Source organism: Haliaeetus leucocephalus, unplaced genomic scaffold, assembly GCF_000737465.1.
Source record: "Haliaeetus leucocephalus isolate CR32 unplaced genomic scaffold, Haliaeetus_leucocephalus-4.0 Scaffold13, whole genome shotgun sequence".
In the NCBI taxonomy this organism is placed as follows: Eukaryota; Metazoa; Chordata; class Aves; order Accipitriformes; family Accipitridae; genus Haliaeetus; species Haliaeetus leucocephalus.
Window position 1 is genome coordinate 2,054,499 of NW_010972449.1, and position 19,854 is coordinate 2,074,352.

General features: G+C 48.3%; 1 protein-coding gene across 1 annotated transcript in view; it reads left to right on the forward strand.

Annotated features, from left to right (window-relative positions):
- CCDC64 (coiled-coil domain containing 64) overlaps window positions 1–16,637 on the forward strand; it is a 64,447-nt gene extending 47,810 nt beyond the window's left edge. Inside the window, exons 4-11 of the mRNA XM_010575655.1 lie at window positions 1,474–1,590; window positions 3,665–3,811; window positions 4,824–5,003; window positions 5,314–5,532; window positions 6,069–6,212; window positions 9,388–9,518; window positions 12,168–12,288; window positions 16,437–16,637. Coding sequence (XP_010573957.1) covers window positions 1,474–1,590; window positions 3,665–3,811; window positions 4,824–5,003; window positions 5,314–5,532; window positions 6,069–6,212; window positions 9,388–9,518; window positions 12,168–12,288; window positions 16,437–16,637 — 1,260 coding nt within the window. The remainder of the gene's footprint in view (window positions 1–1,473; window positions 1,591–3,664; window positions 3,812–4,823; window positions 5,004–5,313; window positions 5,533–6,068; window positions 6,213–9,387; window positions 9,519–12,167; window positions 12,289–16,436) is intronic.
- Window positions 16,638–19,854: the final 3,217 nt, after the last annotated feature.

Here is a 19,854-nt window from a genome sequence, read left to right on the forward strand (position 1 = left end):
TTTCTTATTGTTGGAAACCATTTCTCATTCCAGAAGCCAGTGGTCAGAGCCTGGCTGATTTCAGTGGCTCTGCTTCTGTCTTTTGCTGCTCCTGCAAGCAAGCAGTGTTGGGGCAACCACAGTCTCCTCCACTTGATGGAGCTGGAACAGCCTTTTACCTCTTGCTTCTGATCTGGATTATTTTGCTGCAGACTGTGCAAAATAAGGGACCAGTTTTAAAAGGGGGTAGTGTTGCCTTTGTGGGCAGCTCAGGCTGGGTCTGTACACTCATTCCTCAAGTCACAAGCTGCTAGAGCAAAGTCATTGCACCCTTTGGTGTAGCTGCTGCCTTAGGCTCCCTGTCAGCCAGAGCACTCTGGGTTAAATCCTGATGCTTTTCACGGCATCACTGACCCACATTTGCCAGACATAAGGATGCACTCCCAAACCTGCCCACAGCTGCTGACCCCAATGTGGGTTTTCTCCTCTTCGCCCATCCCTCCCTCCTGACTCACATCACTGTCTAAGGCATTGTGGCCGCTGATGGCATTTGCTGTTGGACATACAGCTCCGTGCCCCGAGCGGGATGGCAATGCTGTCTCTTGAGGGGGATCAATTCACTTCCAGATAGTCTGCCGGAGAGGGAGGTCTGTGCCTGAGTGTAATGGAACCTGATGGAGGCTAATTAAATAGAAAACCATCCATTTGTGCTGTCTCATTAGGGATTTGTCATAAAAACCTTATGTTCTCTTACAAGCCTAAACAAGTGTGTTCACCACGTAAAAATCAGCCATAAAGCTGTCTGGAGAGTAGTTAACATGTCTAAGCTGTCATTTATGTGGGCTGACTGCAGCCTGGATCCTGCAGGTAGGAATAGCCTTTCCTCTGTCCTCAAACCACTCCACATAAATGGGGCATCCCTCTTTCAATATGGGAAAGAGGGCCAAGCCCAGCGATCCTGCACCGACAGTCATGTGGAGCGGATGCTTCTCCGTCTGGCCCTGACAGGAGCCAGAAATCAGAGGCAAAGAGGACTTGTTATTTTAAAGCTGTGCCAAAGATGTTCAGAGGTTTAGAAAGTATAAATCTAATAGTAGTGTTTCCTGGGGGCTATGGAGATTGGCTCCCACCGCCTTTGTGAGTGGCCTGGTCTCCTCCTCAACCCCAACCAGGCTACTATTTTTGAGGAAAACTGAATTTCCTGTAGGACACAGCAGTCATCATGCTATTTTGCAATGGAAGAAAGTTATGGGCTGTATCCCTTGGCTGCCCCAAGGGAAAAATCAGCATCGTCTAAATGGCTGTTCTCCTCAACGTCTGTCCAGGAGGAGGTTTTCCCTCACTCAAACTGTGCAGGCTTCAGAGTTTCTGCCAAAACTAGGGCTTGTGCAAGAAGTCATGTCAGGGCAGATCTTCCCATGGGCAGGAGGAGATAACTGCTTTCTGTCTATGGGACAACCTCCTGGGGTAACACCAGCTGGTGTCTCCTTGCAGGCGTCGGAGGTGGAGCGACAGCTCTCCCTGCAGGTCCACACCCTCCGGGAGGACTTTCGGGAGAAGAACTCCTCCAGCAGCCAACACATCGTGCGGCTCGAGAGCCTCCAGGCCGAGGTAAGTCACCCATGCTTGGCCTCACACCTTCAAAAGGTGGCCAGGGCTATTTTAACTTGCATAGTGAACCCCTCAAACTGGGTAAACAAAACCTGCTGCTTGGAGCAAACAAAGAGAAGGACGGTAGTTGTGGGGCAAAGGACTCCCCCAGTGAGGATTTTTGCTGCAACCCAGAGCTGGCTGGGGTGGCACAGGCCAGCTTCCACTGCTGCCTCAGCCACAAGCGTGCCTGCAAAATGAACAGATGAGATGGATCTTCCAGGAGCTAAACCATGGCTGTGCTCTTGCAGGGCTGCTGCCCAGTACAGATTAAACTCTTGGGCATGGTGGGAAGGTCTGCAAGGTTTTTTTTTCTGTTCCTCATGCTTGCAAAGAAAGCAGCAATCCTCTCCTGCCTCTGAGCCATGCACGTGGGAAAGCAAGAAGTCCCTGCCTGTTTTAGCTCTGGTACATTAGCAGGAATGATATTACCTTCCTTCCTCTTGCCTTCCCTGATGGGGGTCACTGGAGACCATGTAGGCAGGAACCAGAGGGGTAGAAGATGTCCAACTCTACTACCCCACCGCTTTTTTTATTTATAAGCCATCTGGAAGAGCTTTTCCTAAAATCTCTCAATTTCTTCTTTTCTCCCACTCCCACCTGCTCCCTGCTGGTCCCTCGCCTTTTCTTCCCCTTCCCTTGGTGTGGAGCAGCAGGTCCTTGAAGTAAGTATAGAGGCTCAGTAAGGGTTTGCCCGCGCGTGCATTGCTGTCATTATGCATGCCTGTCACTGTGCATGCCTCACCTTGCCTTTTCGCCTCCTTCCTGTCTCTTGCTTTCCAAATCCCTTTCCCCCTGTCCCCTTCCTATGGCCCAGGGCCCACGGCAGAGCAATGTTTTTTCTGTTACACAGTCGTTCACAGGGTGCTCATTACTGGTTTGGATACCAAATATGAACTCTTGATACAATTTCTGTATTATACCTCTAATTTTTCTTGCACCCCTTTTCTCCAACCCACGCAAACCATGATGGTGGTGGGAAGAGACATCTCAGAAACCATTAGTCACCTAAGAGCAGCTTTCTAATACCTACAGCAGCCTTTACCCTGCAGAAATAGCAAGTCCACACACTTTGCTAATATTCCTTCATGCAGCCAAATCTTTCTAGCAACCTGGAAAGTGGCAAAGAGACGAAGTCCCAAAGAGGCCAAGAAAGCAGTGGGAAATTGCTGAATTTGTCTATGGTCCATGAATTGCAAGGAGGCCATAGGGAATATTTGAGGTTATACTGGACTGGTAAATGGCATAGCCAGTCCCCAGAGGTCCTGTGTGTACTAATCTGGGAAAAGGCTCCTTTTTCTTGGTTAAACAAGAAGTGACCTTGGCTAGTGCTGATTCATCCTGTGCACTGTTCCCAGCTAACAGAATCACAGAGGTTTTGCTTGGCACATTGTCCCTCTTCACCTGAAATCGCTGCCCTTGACAATTAAAAGAAATGAACCAATTTTAAAGACAACTGATCACTGGGAGACTAAAAATAAGCATGGCACAGAAAGGAGTCTCCACAAGTAAAAAGACAAAAAAAATCCCTGGTGAGGACCTGGTGAACATGCAGCAATTAAGAAAAGCCTATGGGCAGTGCTGTGGCACAGCCCTGCGGGGAGCAGGATCCCGCAGGCTCACCCTGTGGTCTCCAGCACCCATACAGGAGAAAATGCCACAATGCTTAGTCCGGGACCAGCCAGGAAAAGTAACTAGTTTTTCCCAGTCTCCCAAATTTTAATGTACAAGGGTGGGCAGGGCTCGTCTCTGCTTAATCTGTTTGGACATTTCTGCCTGCTCCCTGGCCTCCTGCCAATGCACACCCAGCCCCTTTGGAGGTGCCCCTGCAGCCTTGGGAAGGAAGAGTTTCCTTTCAGAACCTTCCTAAGCTTTAAATCACACACAGACATACAGTTTCTCTCATACAGGTACAGAATACGTATGTTCATACTTTTGCTTTTTGCTGTTTCATTTCTCTCTTGGGAATGTGATTTCCCTCCTCTCTGCTCCCTGGGAAGTGCACAGTCCAACACCACCTCTTTTTGCTCCACAGATCAAAATGCTGACAGACAGGAAGCGGGAGCTAGAGCATCGCCTTAGTGCCATGATGGAGGAGAACGACCTGCTCCAGGGAACCGTGGAGGAGCTGCAGGACCGAGTCCTCATCTTGGAGAGACAAAGCCATGACAAGGACCTGCAGGTGAGGAGGCAGCGATGGGACGGGGAAGAGGGGACAAATGGAGTAAAAGACGTGGTTTGGGGTAAAATTGACCAGGAATATAATCAGGAACTGGGAGACAAAACAACTGGAAGAATAAAACGGCTCATGTAAGCATGGCAGCAAGGAAGGTCCTGGGTGTTCCCCAAAGGGACAGATAACAGGAGCCACAGTGGGGCTTCTTGACAGCAAAGAGCAGCTTGGGAGGGAGATCTGAGCAAGGGAGTGGGACAGGGTGCTGGGGAAATGAGGTAAATGTAAAAAGCAGCAGAGAACTCCGGTTGCAGTTCATTTTAGTTAACTTTTTAAGAGTAGAATTGGCTTCAGAAGGGGCTTCTTTACACCCCACTGTTCCAAAGGGCAGTAACTGGCCCCATAGCTCTCACTGCTCAGGTGGTTTCCCAGCAAGCCCCATGGTGTTCGCAGCCATGTGTCACCAAACATCACTCCCCGGGGAACAAGCTGGCACCTGTGTGGCTTCAGGCATCTTAGTAGAGAGCAAGATTTTTCCATTTTTCTTCTGTGGGTTGACAACCACTTGAACCTCAGCTCTCCAAAACAGCCCTGAATCTTTTTTTCCCTTTTTTTTGGCATATATTTGTATTTATATATGTGTATAGATTTTGTAAAAACATGTCTATAATACTTTTCTTTTTGGATTCACTTCTTGCTGTGTTATTTTCAGCAAATTTTTTACCTGCATCCCAACTTCTTTACAATGTTCCTCATTTTAGTGCTGATTAACCTGCTATTTTTATCTTTCAGGATATTCTGGAGTCTAAACAGTGTCTAATGACATTTGGAGATTATTAAGCTCCAATAAATAGCATTACCAGCCAAGAGTTCTTTCCTCCTGGCTGGAAACCCTCTTTCGTAACACTTATTCCTCCCTCTCAGCTCCTTCACAAAACAAGAGATTCATCCAGTCCATATCACCTCCACTAATATTTTTTTTTCCTGCTTCCTTGACAAATTCCTTGATTTTCTTTGCAAGCTGCACCAAAGCCAGCTGGAGCTCCAGGAGGTGCGCCTGTCCTACCGGCAGCTGCAAGGGAAGGTAGAAGAGCTCAGTGAGGAGAGAAGTCTCCAAAATTTCAACACAACCAGCACGTCCCTGCTATCTGAGATAGAGCAGAGCATGGAGGCAGAGGAGCTGGAACAAGAACGAGAACAGGTATTTGCCCTTTGGCCCCTGGAAAAGCCCATAGACCTCTGTGACCAGCCCCAGAGGGAGAGGGATTTTAATGCATTTGATCTGGATTTGGAGTTGAACCAAGAGCCAGAAAATTGGAGTTGTGGTCTCAGCTCTGGTAGCAACACCCTTTCGACCATATGAAAGTAAATCTCTGCATCCATTTCAAAACCAACATAGCAAGCTAGACAAATATTTGTGAGGTTTGGCAATCGCATGCCTCACTTCACCGTGGAAGGAGGATCTCCATGGCCTTGATTACCCAGGCTAATGTCAGGCTCTCTTGTTCCAGCTGAGGCTGCAGCTCTGGGAAGCATATTGCCAAGTGCGATATCTCTGCTCCCATCTCAGAGGAAATGACAGCGCAGACTCAGCAGTCTCTACAGACTCCTCCATGGATGAGTCTTCAGAAACCTCATCAGCCAAAGACGTCCCAGCCGGCAGCCTACGTGCAGCTCTCAGTGAGCTGAAAAGATTGATACAGAATGTGCTGGATGGGGCAGACTCCACGGTAAGTTGGTGGCACAGAGAGACCTTGGCTTGTGCATGTCCCCTTGCCCAGGTAACAGAGCTTGCTGCACGTTTCCACTGGGTCTTGAAGTCCCCAGTCTCCGAGAACTGCAACTGCAGACCCACATGGGAGTACTCACCCTCCTCGTTTCAGTACCTGTAGCAGCTGGTAAGAAGGCTGAGCATAGAAATGCAGTTGTATTTGTTAAATAAAAAATAGAGAGTCCTGCAGAAGGTCTACAAACATGAAGACTGTAGCCATATGTTACCAAGTGGTCAGTAGGTCTCTGTAAATGTGGTTTATGCTAAGGTAAGAAAATGTCTGCATGCTCTTTTTACCATGTGTAGAAGCACTACCCTTGGCTGAGCATGTTTCCACTGTGGAGGTATATGGGAACAAAACTGAAACTCTACCAAAGTCACATCCACACTTGCTTTTTCCTTGCTTAGTACCTCCTATCCCAAATCAGTATCAAATTAATGCAATTGCCTTTTTAAAAGTGAAATCTGAGCAAGAGATTTCTCTCCCGCTCTCAGAGCTCTCGAAGAAGCGATGATGACACCTTAGAGGAACAGATCAGGCGAACAAGCGAAGATTCACGAGCCCTGAGGGAATTAATGGAGGGAGAGCGGGGGAAACTGAGGCAGAGTTTGGAGGAGCTGCAGCGACTGCACAGCCAGGTTAGCAATTCCTGCACTTTACATGTGGTCTTGTAACACCAGTGTTCATCCTCCAAGACCTCTTCCATAGAAGAGATCGACATGATCAATAACCCAGGAGGATTTGGGCCAAAACCAGTTATGGTTGGATGAGGGAGACTGTTAAACCCAGCGCAGATGCTTCATGCATTTAGGATCAGAGTTTTTGAAAAGTTGTCTGTGGCCCATCCCAGACATCATCTCAAGCAGCCAAACTTCCTTTAAATCTTTCCCCCAATCTGCTTTTCAGCTAACCTGTCTCACTTTAATTCTTCTCAGCAGAAGACCCCAAAGTACAAGGCTGCTTGATATGGGGTGCTGGAAACCCACAGGTACCCCCAGTCTGACCCATCTTGCTTCCACTAAGCCCTCGTAAAGGGTATATGCAACCACTGGATGGACAAAACAGTGCTGCTTTGCTGTGCGTAGCACAAGGTTTGCTCCCCTTCCACAGCAGCACCACAAAACCCTCATAAATGCACACCTAGAGAGTCTTAATCATGGCCAGCCTGGCACCAGGCAGCATCCGAGGCCCAACAGGGACTGGCTAAGACAATCTCAACATCAACGAATGATCCAACCCCGAAACCAACACCACTCCCAAAGCACAGAATCACACTGCATCCGCACTGAACATAGCATCATCTGTGTCTGAGGTCCTACCCCAAAAGCAGCAAATGGAGACAGGCACTCAAGGAGATGCTCTGCAGTCCCTGTCTCTATGGGACAGGTCTCCAAACACTGGAAGGGAGAAGGCAGAAGCAGCCTTTAGTGTAGCTTCTTGTGCAGCACCAACTGCATTGGAGCAGGGAATGGGATTAATGCCCTTGGCTGGTCTTGCCAGCAGTGCTGTATCACCCTTTCGCCGCACCCCTTTGGAGAAGAGAAAACACATCCCTGTTCAGAAAGTCAGCACAACCTGGGGTCTGACAGCCTTCTGTAGGGCTATGGGAGTTCCCACCATGGGGCAGAATGACAGAGAGTGAGAGCATCATTAAATACCCCTGGCAGTGATGGCTGCATGTGTATGAGGATGGGAAACAGACTTGCTAACAAAGCAGCTGATCAGAGGCAGACTGCAGCAAGGGAGAAGCCCTGGTACCTGTCCTTCCCCAAGGACTGCTCCTGTCAGCAATGTGGCCACCACAAGAGACACCTTCGGGGGTCCATACTTGTGCGCCCAGTGAGACATGAGCCCAGATGCTCCTTTGGCCATGCTACCATAGTCCTGTGCTGCCAGAGACCGTTAGAGGCTTATTCACAGATTTTGAGTGACCATCCGTACACCAACCTGCTTGTCTGGACACAGCACCTCCTTACCATTGCTCCTGGGCACACAAGGCCTTGACAAGACACCAGGAGGGAGCAGCACTTGGTTGTTGTTTGCTGTGGCTGGTCTTCCCAAACTCCCCAGCCAGGAAGGACCAGAGGACATGCCCTGGATCGCAAGTCTGGACTCCCATCTCTGCTTTTAGGCATCCCTGACTACCAAAGCTTTGAATATTTAGGGAGCAAAGGGAAGACTGCAGTTGTACTTTCTTCTCACACCTCTGTGTTATATGGAGAAAGATGGGGCATAACTACAAATGCAGCAGACATTGCTCTCGGAGAAGCACTCCAGCCTCACACAGCAAATACACGTCTCCCGCAGCTTTTGCCCATAACCCAGCCTCGCACTTGCTCAAGGTTAATAACCATTCTCATCTCCCTTAGAAAAGGCAACATTGTCTTCAGTTCAGTACTAAAGAAAATCAAGGCACATGGAAATCTGGTCCACCCGCAGCAGCAGTGCTTTGCTGCCTCTGCATCCCTCTGTGCTGTCACTGGTATTGATACAATAAAAGGGGAACTCCTCCTAAACAGCTTTTGGGACCTGTCAATGCTCCTGCCTGAGAGCAAGGTGAGCTGGTGGAGACAGGAATCACCCCTGCCTCTGCCTAGACTGGAAAGCAGTTTCACGCCTTCCTGCCTGGTCTGTTTCCTCCCTCTGTGGAATCCCATTCTTACCTGAAACACAGACAAAAGCAGTTAAAACCCCAAACCTATCCCCAAACACAGTTTTTTGGGCCTCTTGATCCGCTGTCCCTGGGATTTCAGCAGAAGTGCTCAGCACCTTTCACATTAGCTCACACCACTGCTCTCCATCACATTGTTGCTCTGAGGTGCATCCCATTCTGGGCTGCAGGAGGGCACAGCTCGGGCAGAGCTCCCCAATTCCCTGGCATCCCAGCACACAGCATTTGCACCCTCCTTCCCCTGCAACCCAGCCATGCCATGCTAACGGCAGATCCTCCCACACTGTTGATGTGATGAGCCCTTTTTGACTGTCTGCCCTCTATTTAAAGATTTCTTTGAGGATTCAAGCACTACTGAGCTGCATTTAGAAAAAGGAGGTGGGTCAAATGCTGGAAGGGTTTCCAGGCAGTGGAGTAGCGTAACAGAGCATGTGTGTGCCCTAGACAAAGAAATTAAATGTGTATGAAATATTGCAAAGCTGTGCTAATGCAATCCTTGCATGATTTCACACCCTATTAACTCACTCTGCACAGGACCAAAACGATAGATCATTTCTCAGACTATTTAAGACTCCGTACATATTTTAAAGTCTAATTAAAATTGTAAGACGTGCCAGTAACACCTTCCATGGCATGAAAGGGAATTTTCACATCCTTTGTCTTCAGCTTCATACTACTTCAAGAGACATAATGCCCCCCTCCAAAAAAATCCTATTTGCTGCTAAATGATGTTTGCAATAATTTAACCCTGGAAAGATCAGAATACAACAGGCAGGCTCAGAGGATGTGCACACAAGACAAACTGCTTGGAGAGGGCCAATATTTCAGTGCTGATGCCATAGTGACAGCAAAGTTGCAGGCAGGTCCTGTCCTAAACAGCTTTCAGTGCTGTTGCTGCATGTTACTGAGGCCATCCTGGTGACCCATCTTGCTCAGAGCAGCACTGCCAGCATCCTGGGGCAAGCTGGCACATTTCATGGGGAGGTTGCAGCAGCACTAACAGCACCCTCCCAGCAGATACAGCTTCTTCTACAAGCAGGGGAGCTCAGCCTCCAGGTTGACCCACGTGGGGTTTTTTTGCCCCCACTCATGGTGAATTTGTCTGAGCAACCCTGGGTTTCACACCCTCCCTCTGCCCACAGGTCACACTACTGAGTGTGGAAATGACGACGCTGAAGGAGGAACGGGATCGGCTGCGAGGTGCTGCTGAAGACAAGGAGACAAGTGAACGGCTCCTGCAGGCCATCAGGGACCGAGATGAGGCCATTGCCAAGTAAGTGGTATGAACAGCCAAAGCCAGGCTGAGTTAGCAGATACAGAGTCCCTTAGCAGAAGATGCTTCCAAGGTGGGTTTCTCCAACCCTCCATGAATTTCAGTAGCTGTTACAAAGTGATGGAGTGAGTCTTAGCTTTGCTGGCATTGGGAAATGCTGCCAGGACCTTGGGAGCAGGGCAGCAGATGCCGATTTCCAGAGCTGCCCCATGGCAAGATTGGGGGCATTTAGGAGGATGCTGTGAACCATGTTTTTGCCATCCCTAGTGCTGGTCTGAGTCACAGCAAGGCAGAGAGGACTTCAGGGAACTGAACTTTTGCTCTTCCAGACACACAACCTTGCTTTCCTGCCCACCCCCATTACAGCCCTGCTTGGGCTTCTTCCCTAAACCATTTCTCTGGTCACTCGCTCTCCTTTCTTGTTCCAGGGTCTTTTTTGCATCTCCAGTCCTGTAATTCTCTATTTCTCCTTTCAGGATTCTCCCACTGTTTTGACTCTTTATTTTCCCCATCCTCCTTGCAGACCTGTGCAGTTTTGCTACCCTGTACCCCATACCCCCCTTCCCCAGCTCTGTGCTTGGGCTTGCCACAGTGCCCTGAGCACTCTTTGCCCCAAGGAGAGGGGCAGAAACATTCGCCCCACTGTGCTGTACATAGAAAGGACACATCTGATAATCTCTTCAATAAGCAGATGGGCCAGGACACCACCAGTCCATCTCCTTATGGAAACACCTAATACTCAAGGAGCACAAGAGGAGGAGCACAAGAGCATTGCACCTCTGAGGATGTGGGGAGCTAAATCAGCATGCACAATCCCTTCATCTTTTTTTAAGCGACCGGATCATCCATGCTGCTCTCGCCGGGGTAGCCAGCTACCAAACTCCCATCGCTGTCCTCTGTAACACCTCCATCTGTTGGCAAAAATCAGGAGCATCCCAGCTGCGCTGCCAAGTGCGGAGAGGTGGTTCTGACATTTCCAGTGCGTGTGGGTTGCTGGTTCTGCTGTGGCTATAGCAACGCGCTGCTGCGGCGATAAATCCCCCGGTAATATCCAGGCAGCGATGGGGAGCTTCACAACAAAAGGCTATTTAAGATGCTCAAACCCACAGCCGGGAGTGGAAGGGTACAGCTTCTCCACGGCAGTTAATGACCCTGCTGGGACAAAGCACTAATATTTACGGCTGACTGTCCTGCAGTGGCAGGAGCCCAGAGAAAGGGGGACATGACAAGTGTGCATGGGTGAGTGGCGGGTGATTAATGAGCAGAAAGTGGCTGCAAGTGAAAGCAGACAAGAGCGTCTTGTTGCTAGAAATGAAAGCATCCCTCCACAGACTGAGCAGACTGCTGCCAGGCAGTGAGCCACCTGGGAGGCTTGTGATATGCTTCCCACCTCGCACCTCAAGGGTTAAATCACTTTTGTTGAAGCCCTCCCAAAAAAAAGCCCTAACTCTGAACAGAAATAAAATCACTGCCTGAGGCAGACATCTGGCATGGAAAATTTTTAGCTTGAAGCTGAAGTTTAGCCACATGGGAAGCAATAGGAAAATAGGATCCTATAATAGGAGGTATTAAGCAACCGCTACCTGGAATATAAACACAAATTCCTAAATAGCTTTTTCTGCAGGGGAGCACAAGGGAGCTATTAGGAGGCGATGAATTAGCTACAGTTAATAAGATGCAATTATTTCTCCTGAAATTGTTTGCAAGGAAAGATGGTTCCCAGCAAGTCATGTTACAGTTACCCATCACACAGCAGTTAATTGAAAACTTAAAGTTTGTGCTCACCTGTGTGCTCCCAGCATGGTGAGCAGCATTTCCCAGCTTGGGCAGCTTCGGAGATTGCTCCTTCCTAGAGGACAATTTCTTTCCACTAGCCAATAGCAGCTGGAACATCTCAGCCACTGAGCACTCAGAACCCTTTAGGCAACCTTGGCCATGGCATCACATGCCCAGTAGCCATCAAATGCCTGGAAAAAAACACAGCAGTGGTGTTCCCAAGGGCCAGCACAACCCCATTGAAACTGGGAGCTTTCCTTAAAGTGTAACATTTAATTCAAATAATTTTAACAGTCTGTCATTCTTAAAAAGCATATGCTGTGATAAACTTTCTTCCTTCATTTCTTCCTTCCTTCAATCCAAGTCCCAACTGAAAGCAGGCTTGTACTCTTTGAGGGTTTTTTGTTTGTTTGTTTTATATTGCAACTTATTGATCAAGTCATCAGGCACAGATCGTTTGGTTTTTAGCACATACCATTTCCTTTCCTATGCATTAGTAAACAGAAGAAAAGGAAAAAATATTTACATGTAGATTCTACCTCGTTGTCGATCTCTATTTTTAATGGCAGATCCTGCACATTATCCAGGCACACTGTATTATCTTACACAGCAGTGTATCTGAATATCTTTCTGTATTCTTCATAGTGTGCTTACCAGAAATCTGCTGGTTTTATAGTAATGATGTCTACAGTTCTGTCCCACTCTTCAGATGGATAGATTGTCCAGAATACAATGGAGATGACCAGCTTAGGATTTGGGGACTTGCCAATGAAATAAATTGTTGACTTCTCCTCAAGGATATGTTTAACACTTCCTTTGGAGAAAAAAAAAAAAAGAAAAGTCACATGCCCCAATTTCTCACTCTCCCCCCAGGAAGAATGCGGTGGAGGTGGAGCTGGCCAAGTGCAAGATTGACATGATGTCCCTCAACAGCCAGCTGCTGGACGCCATCCAGCAGAAGGTGAACCTCTCGCAGCAGCTGGAGGCCTGGCAGGTGAGCAGCCCCCAGTCACCACAGGGCAGGGTCTGGATGGCACACAGCCCAGGAGGCACCTCTGGGCGACTTTTGCCCATTCCTGTGGGTTTGCTGCATTCTCAGCCTGAACACCCATAGATAGGAGCGATTGCTTTTGGCTCGGCAGAAGCCAGTGATGCAGTGGTGTTCAGAGGGGTGAAACACAGCCCTTCCCTGCTCAAAGCCTTTCAGCTGTGAACTGTTAATTAATTATACAAGAATGCCCATTTAAAATGGAGAAACAAACTGTATCTCATGACTGCATACAGCATGGGTAACATACACTTTGCAGAGTAACCTGCTGTGGCCCAGGGAGGGAAGGTGTCCATGCAGGAGATGTCCCTGGGCAGGTGCAGCCTTGGGGACATGCGGGCACAGCACATCCTTGCATTTCCATGACGGAGCAGAAAGGTGGGAGGCAGAGAGATTGTGGTGATTGTTTCATGGTACAACTGCACTGTTTCCAACTTGGAAGATCTGGCAAGATGGAGAAGCTAAAATCCCAGCTCTCCACCAAGGTAAAAAAAACCCAAACCCACAGCAGTTCAGCAGCTGCCCTGGAGATGCCCTACTTGGGGCCAGTTGGGAAAACCCACATAAAGGCAGAGAGCCTTTGAGAGCAGACAAAGCTGTCTCCTCCTGGAAACTAGCACCAAGGGAGAGCTACTTTAATAGAAAACAAGCAGATACAAGAGAAAAGGTCCGGGCCAGTTCTAGTAATGTGTTGCAGACCATACAAGACCCCAACTCTACTAACAACCAGCCTGACCGGTAGAAACCTCTCCCGTACAACCTTGCTCCTGTTTCAACTCCACTGTGTTTTCGTTTCTCTTTTTCTTTTTTTTTTTTTCTTTTCTTTCTCCTGCTTACAGTTTGCTTCCTCAGGGCTTTTTACTATCTGGCTCCTTTGGTTTCTGATCTAGTGGCCTTTCTCAGTTCCTGTACCAACAGCTTTAGTCGTACACCCCTCCTGCCTTTGAGGTGAGCTCCCTGCACCCTCGCCAAGTACCCGCCATCCCCTCACCTGCTCCATTTGCTGCCACTGTCACCTGCATCCGTCTCTGTCCTCACCGTCATCTGGCAAGAGAGGCCAGTGGGGGGTCTCCATCACCCACTGATATCCTGCACACACCCCCCACACACACCCCAGCACCAGGCCAGGGCACGAGGGGCAGCATCCTACACCCCATGGTGAGGCTTTACCCCCCAGGTCACCACGGGGAAAGCCAGGCTGAGGCGCACATATCATTAATCCTCTGTATTTGACATATCTAGTATCTGGAAAAGTTCTTGAAATACAGACTGGGATTATACTTCTCAGCCTTGTATGCAGTAAGTGACATTCAGTGCTCTGCATAGGAGCTCTCTGTATCCAAGTTCTGCTTCAGTTTGGATGGGTGGTATAAATTGAGACCTACTTACTAGTACACTCATATTTAGTGCTGGAATATCCCCAGCTTAGGGTTTTAACAGCAGGTGTTTGTTTGCTTTCTCAATTAACACTATGTCATCCAAATACAGCAGTATAGCAACCCCAATCCTGCTCCCACCAGTTGTCTGAGATGAGGATCAGGCTCGCTAGCACTGCAGAAAGTTGTCTCCAACATACTGACCTAAAATGTTATTACACAGTAGCAAAATAGTTTCCAAGTGCCTAGTGTCCCCAGAACAGAAGCTCAACCGCAGAGGCACAAAACAAGTCAGGTGATTTATGTATTTCGGAAACTATTTTGCAAAGCTGAATGTTTCTGATAAAACGGGATGAGATTCTCTGCTTTAGCTGGGCATAAATGGAGGCTTTAATCTGATAAAATTCTGCTCCTGCTCACTTCTAGGCTGCACTTTACCAAGGACCATCAACAAGATTACAGTTTTCCATAAGCACATAATCATACAGTCTATAAAATATGCCACAAGCAAAATTGCATGCATCCGAGCCTAGCACAGGAGTGGATGTGCACCTCACCCCCATGCCTAATCTGACCCCCACTGGTATTCATCATTATCTGACTGGGGGCATGAAGGGTGTTACTGGGAGTAGGGAAGGAATATGGAGCAAACTTGGAAGTGGAGGGCTGCCTCTCTGAAATGAGAGCTCAGTGGCTTCAGTGCAATAGCGGCAGGGGCACCGTTAGGTTAGAAAATGCTGCAATGCCAGCAGAGCACTGCAGCCTGCACGGCCACAGCCACCAGCCTCCAAAGTCGCCTTGTGCAGCTCCAACCCTTATCTCATGCAAGGGAGACCAGCTTCAGCTCATGAAGAGGATACATGTCATTTGCACCTCCTTCAGCCTCACCCCTTCTGCAAAGAGCAGAAACTCCTGCCCAGAATGCCCAGAGCACACCAGTACCACGTTATCCAGCTTTATGGGACCGCTTTACCAGACAGGTCTCATACTGCTGGTGTTTGTCCTCCCTCCGCATTCCCAGACACTCCTGTGCCCCTGCCCAGTGCCAAGGCAGGGGCTGCAGCTCTGCCCCAGTCTCGCTGTCTACATCTACCCTGAATCTCCACAGCCAAGTGCTGTGCGCTCTGATTCACAGATTGGACAGACAGGGACCTAAATGTAGTGCACTCTCAATAGTGCATACTGTATTTTTACATATATATAAAATATTTTTGTGTATATATATATAAAAATCATACTCACCCCTTGTTATATGGTTAACCAAGGACACAGATCTGCCATGCTGGAGCCTGGGTGCCTATCTCCTTTGCTGGAAGAGGTGCCTTCAAAATCCAAGTGCTATACGTTTTCACGTGGCAGCTTCACTTCTGGAAACGTGTTTCACCTTAATGCTGATGTTTACCTTAACCTCTTCAACTCTCCCTCTGCCTTTCCCTTTCCAGCCCTGCTCTAAAAAGATCCAAAGTTTCCCCAGTCCACGTAGCTCTGCACCCTCCTGCTCCCCCAGGGAAAGTCCCTATACTAAATATGGTCCAGGCCATGGCTATCAATCCTTTTCCCTGCAGAAAATGCTGCAACAAGAGATTAGTCATTGTTCAAGTTTCCAGTCCACGTTGGTTATTTTATTCCACACTGAGCTACAGAGCAGCTGGGGCACCCGCTGGCCAATGGCAGCACCTTCCCTGCTGTCTCAGTGCTGCCCTGATGGGCTGCCCTGCACGAGGTGCTGAATGAACTGCACTTCCACCACTACAGCCCATCCAGGGTATCCTTGTTCTCACCAGGTAGTGCTCATAAGGGACCAAACCGCTGGAGAATGGTTGATTTCTCCTGTGGGGCTAGTTTGTGTACACAAGTTTTCACTAAGCTACAGTATAATATGCAATTATAGCAGAAATAATGGAGCTGAAGGTTTAAAATTTGTAGAATTGATAGCCAGGTTTTCAAGGAACACATTAGCATGTCGTCAGCAGCAATGGAACTGACTAATTATTTGTGTAGAGCAATTTCACTGTGCTACAAACATGGATGAAACCAGAGCGCTTCTGGTACATCTAAAAAAACCACCCTGCAGTTGTTCATGCCAAGCTGTCTGTCAGAGAGCTCCCACCGCTCTGCTCTCTAGAGGAAGAAGCGGGTCTAAGGGATGAGTGCAGTTCTCTTTGGTAAGTCTGGTGCAAAACCCACTTGGGATCTGGTGGGCCCACGCCTGGCCCCAGCCCCTCGGCTCCTGGCGGCACCTTCCCCAAGGAAGCCCCACTAACAGTGGCTGTGCAGGCAGCTCTGTCATGCCTGCCTGCTCCATATGGCAAGCACATAGACCATCCTTACTTTTTCTGGCATTTGCTTTCAGCTGCATTAGTTCTTTTTTATTTATTTCTCCCCCCAAAGGGGACATCTGCAAGCTGCAGACAGCGGAGAAACATAGTTTAGGGGTGTGACAGAGTCCCAAGCAGGTGTGATGCTCCTCTGCAAGACCACCTGAGCAATTTACCCCTCAGAACTGTGTGATTTACTTTCCTCGCTCATTAGAAAGCCTCACAGAAGCAAGCAAGGCTAAGTCTGCTGCCAGGTGGGGAGCTAGACCTATCCCCACTCTTGTCATCCCTTCTCCATCTCATCACAGCACGTTTCACACCCATTTCAGCCGCGTCGCTGCGCGAACTCCCTCTGAGCATCAGCTGCCAGTAACAACCCTCTCCTCTCCCTCTGCTGCAGGATGACATGCACAGGGTCATTGACCAGCAGCTGATGGACAAACACCCGAAGGAATGGAGCCAGCTTGCTTATTCCTTCTCCAGTGGCTATGGCACAAAGCGGAGTGCCAGACCCTCCCCCGTGTTCAGGCCGGAGCAGCAGGGGGATGAGCCCGTTGGGGCAGAAGGGAACCGCCTCTTTTCCTTTTTCAAGAAAAATTAATTTGAAAAAGAGAAACCTCTCCAAGAATTCCTGCTTCAAGATGGGGAGTGGGGCAGCTGCCCAGCTTGCTGATGGACCCAACTCTGATCCACTAAGAAAAAAGAAGGGGGCAAAGGAGTTAACCCTTGAGACTCTGCACTATTTACACCGCACCTGGTCTGAACCAAATGTTTACATGAACTGGAGATTTGCAAATTGACAATGTGATACTAATAGAAAGAAACTTTTCCTATTCTTTAAGTGAAGTGATAAACTTCAGGGTATATTTTAGGCGCTTTGACACAGTCCAGTTTGTGCTGTGAAGAATAATCTGATTGTCTTAAAAGCATTCTCATGCTGGAGAAGGAAGTAAGCAGCCCCAAGACAAAGCAGCGCAGGGGATTGAGAACTGCCATCGCAGCAAGCACAGGGGGAAGAAGAGGGCTGAATGCAAGAGAAGAGAGGGGAGTCACTTACACCGCCCTCTGGTCCTGGCAGCTGTGATATCCTTCATCCATCCCACTGAGACTGGAGTCACTCTGGCCCCAGCCTTGCCATGTTTTGACAAGTGTAGCTTTCTCCGTGGTGGAAGTTGAGCCCCCACTGCAGATCCTGCCTGGGCGCCATCTCCCCTGCAGCTCTGCATAGCTGTTTACCCCTCGCTGGGAATCCAGGCTCCTCACAGATCAGGGCAGATGTAAGATTGCTGATGTTACTGTCTTCTCTAGCTCCCTCCTGTTACAGAGAGAAGAGCTGCAGAGACTGTAGTTACATGGAACGTTAAGGATTTCTCCCCAGGAGACTGGCAATCTGTAACAGATTACAAACTGGGTAAGAGCTGTGGATGTTCAGTCCTGGGGCACCTACTGTCCCTCCAATGGCCAAAGGTAGTTGTGGAGCTTCAGCACGTCACACACCTTTCCCCAAAGCCAGGTACCCCTCCCAAACAGAGTAAGAAACCTGTCATTTTAACTGGATAGGCCCCCAAAAAGCCTAATTAATAATTCATTGAAAGCCTACCCCTAATGATGTCAGTAGGTCTTTAAGGCTGGGTTGGCAGACTTGCTCCTCAGAAAGCTTGCAGGCATCTACCTTCACTAAAGCCAAAGGCAATTAGTGTGTCTACAAAGCTCTGAAAATTCTGCAGCTTACTCTGCCCTACGCAGTAACATTAGCTATGGCCTGACGAAAACTATGAGTATTTGTCCCTGCCTGCAGGTCATTTACTACTCAGGCCTTTGGCAAGCAAGTAGCCAAATCTCCTTTTGACCGAAGATGATCAGAGCCTGCTTTGCTGTAAGCATGACCTGATCAAGGAGAAGGAACGTAGCTTATTTGGTATATGCACACAGTGATGCTGGAAATCCTGCAATTCTTCAGTAGGGACCTTCCCTACGCACTGGATGGGCACCTTACAGCTCTTCTCTTTAACACAGTCTACCATCATAAAGCGGCAAGGAATGCCAGCCTAAGTTCAGAGATGTCATGCAATTTTCACACATTCTCCCAGCTCACGATACCCACAGGCCCCAATTTGTTTCCCCGTCGCTTTAAAGAGGCTACCACCTACACTGTCCCACAGGAGACGGAGCTAGGTACACAGTCAGCTCTGCCCTGCTCAGCAACTTAGGTGCTAAAACACCATCCTACTGGGAGCTGCTATCTCTGTTCACTATTTACGGTAACAAGCTTTCTGCTAGAATTAGGTAATACCTTCTAAGAAGCAGGTAAGAGGTTCGTGGCTTGGGTTTTTTTATTATTATTTAACTTATCTATGGGATAGAACATCCATAATACCTCAGTACAAATATCCTTTCTGCCTACAAAGATTTGAGCATTCCCATATTTCCTTGTTAGCATGAAACTACCACACTGGTATGAAATCATCTTGCACTGAGGTAGCTCCATGTTGCAAGGAGCAAAGTACTCTTTGGGATTGAAAATGATGGTAAAAAGCTGAGTGGTAAAACCCATTTACTTGAAAGCAATGACACCTGGATTGCAGATCCTGCTCCAGGAAATACTTAGGTAAAGCACCACCAATACAGCTTGATGCTTACAGGGAAAGGAGTCTGGAGTCTCACAGGCAGGGAGGGAAACCAAACCTTGGCCTCTCCTTTCTCCGCAATGCTCAGCTGTTGAGTATCTGCTTGTATCCGCTTGTGCAAGTGAGGGAAAGGGACTTAGTGCAGTGCCAAGAACACTCTCAGGATGGCAAGTCCTCATCCTCCCGTCTTACCCATGTTGTGACTCCCAATAGGGCAGAGCCATGAGGCACACACTCAGCATCCCGGGCTGTCAGGACTCAGTTATGCCCATGTGCATTAACGTAAACTGTGATACCTGCAAAATTAGGCATGGGTTCATGGAAGCCAGTGATACATGTGAACAGTTGTCTTATACCCTGTTTGAAAACTATGCTCCGCTTGTTGTGGGAGAGCTACGTGAACATCTTTGTCCTCACAGACCTTTTTTCTGCTGTCAGCTGTCATTTCCCAGGCCCCAACAGCTCTCTTCAAGCCACATGCCCAGCAGCTGTGTGGGACTCTACCCCCATGAGGATGTGTGGATGTATGTATGCAATCCTAAGGCAAGGGCCTTAAGTTATTCAATGAAGATGCAGTAATGAGATGAAGAAAGGTGCCTTCTGCTCCATGTTTGCTGAGAGGGAAGCGACTCATTCAGTTGCAGGGGTAGGCAATTGAAATGCACAGCACATCTCTTCATTTAAGGAGGAACCTACCTTAATCCCATTGCAATTTTATTTATTTATTAACAGTGATGGAAGAGACTGCAAGAGGAAAGTCAGCATGTTCTAAGGTGCCAGTTGGGTATGGTTTCTTAAAACTAGCCTCTTAACCCTAAAGACTTAGTTGCACTACTAAACCCAGAAATAGAAGAGAATTGGGTTTAATGAACTGGACAACACACCAAAGGAGACCTCCTTGTGCTGAGCTGCTACTCAACAGGAACAGAAACTGCCTTAACATAGCAGCTAGGTTTTGTTGTTTTGTCTTCAAAAATCTCATCAATGCAGTCCTTCACATTCTCATTTGTTATGTTGTGTTTTAACAAGGTCCTGACTATTCCACCTTGAGCTGTCATTAAAACACTCGTCTCCCTCCTGTCATGGCCAGGAGCCTGGAATCATCCTTGCAGTGTTGGGTTAGAAGACACTCCACTTGTGATACTTGATACTTCTAGGACACACATGGCAAAAAGGAAACATCAGCGCCAG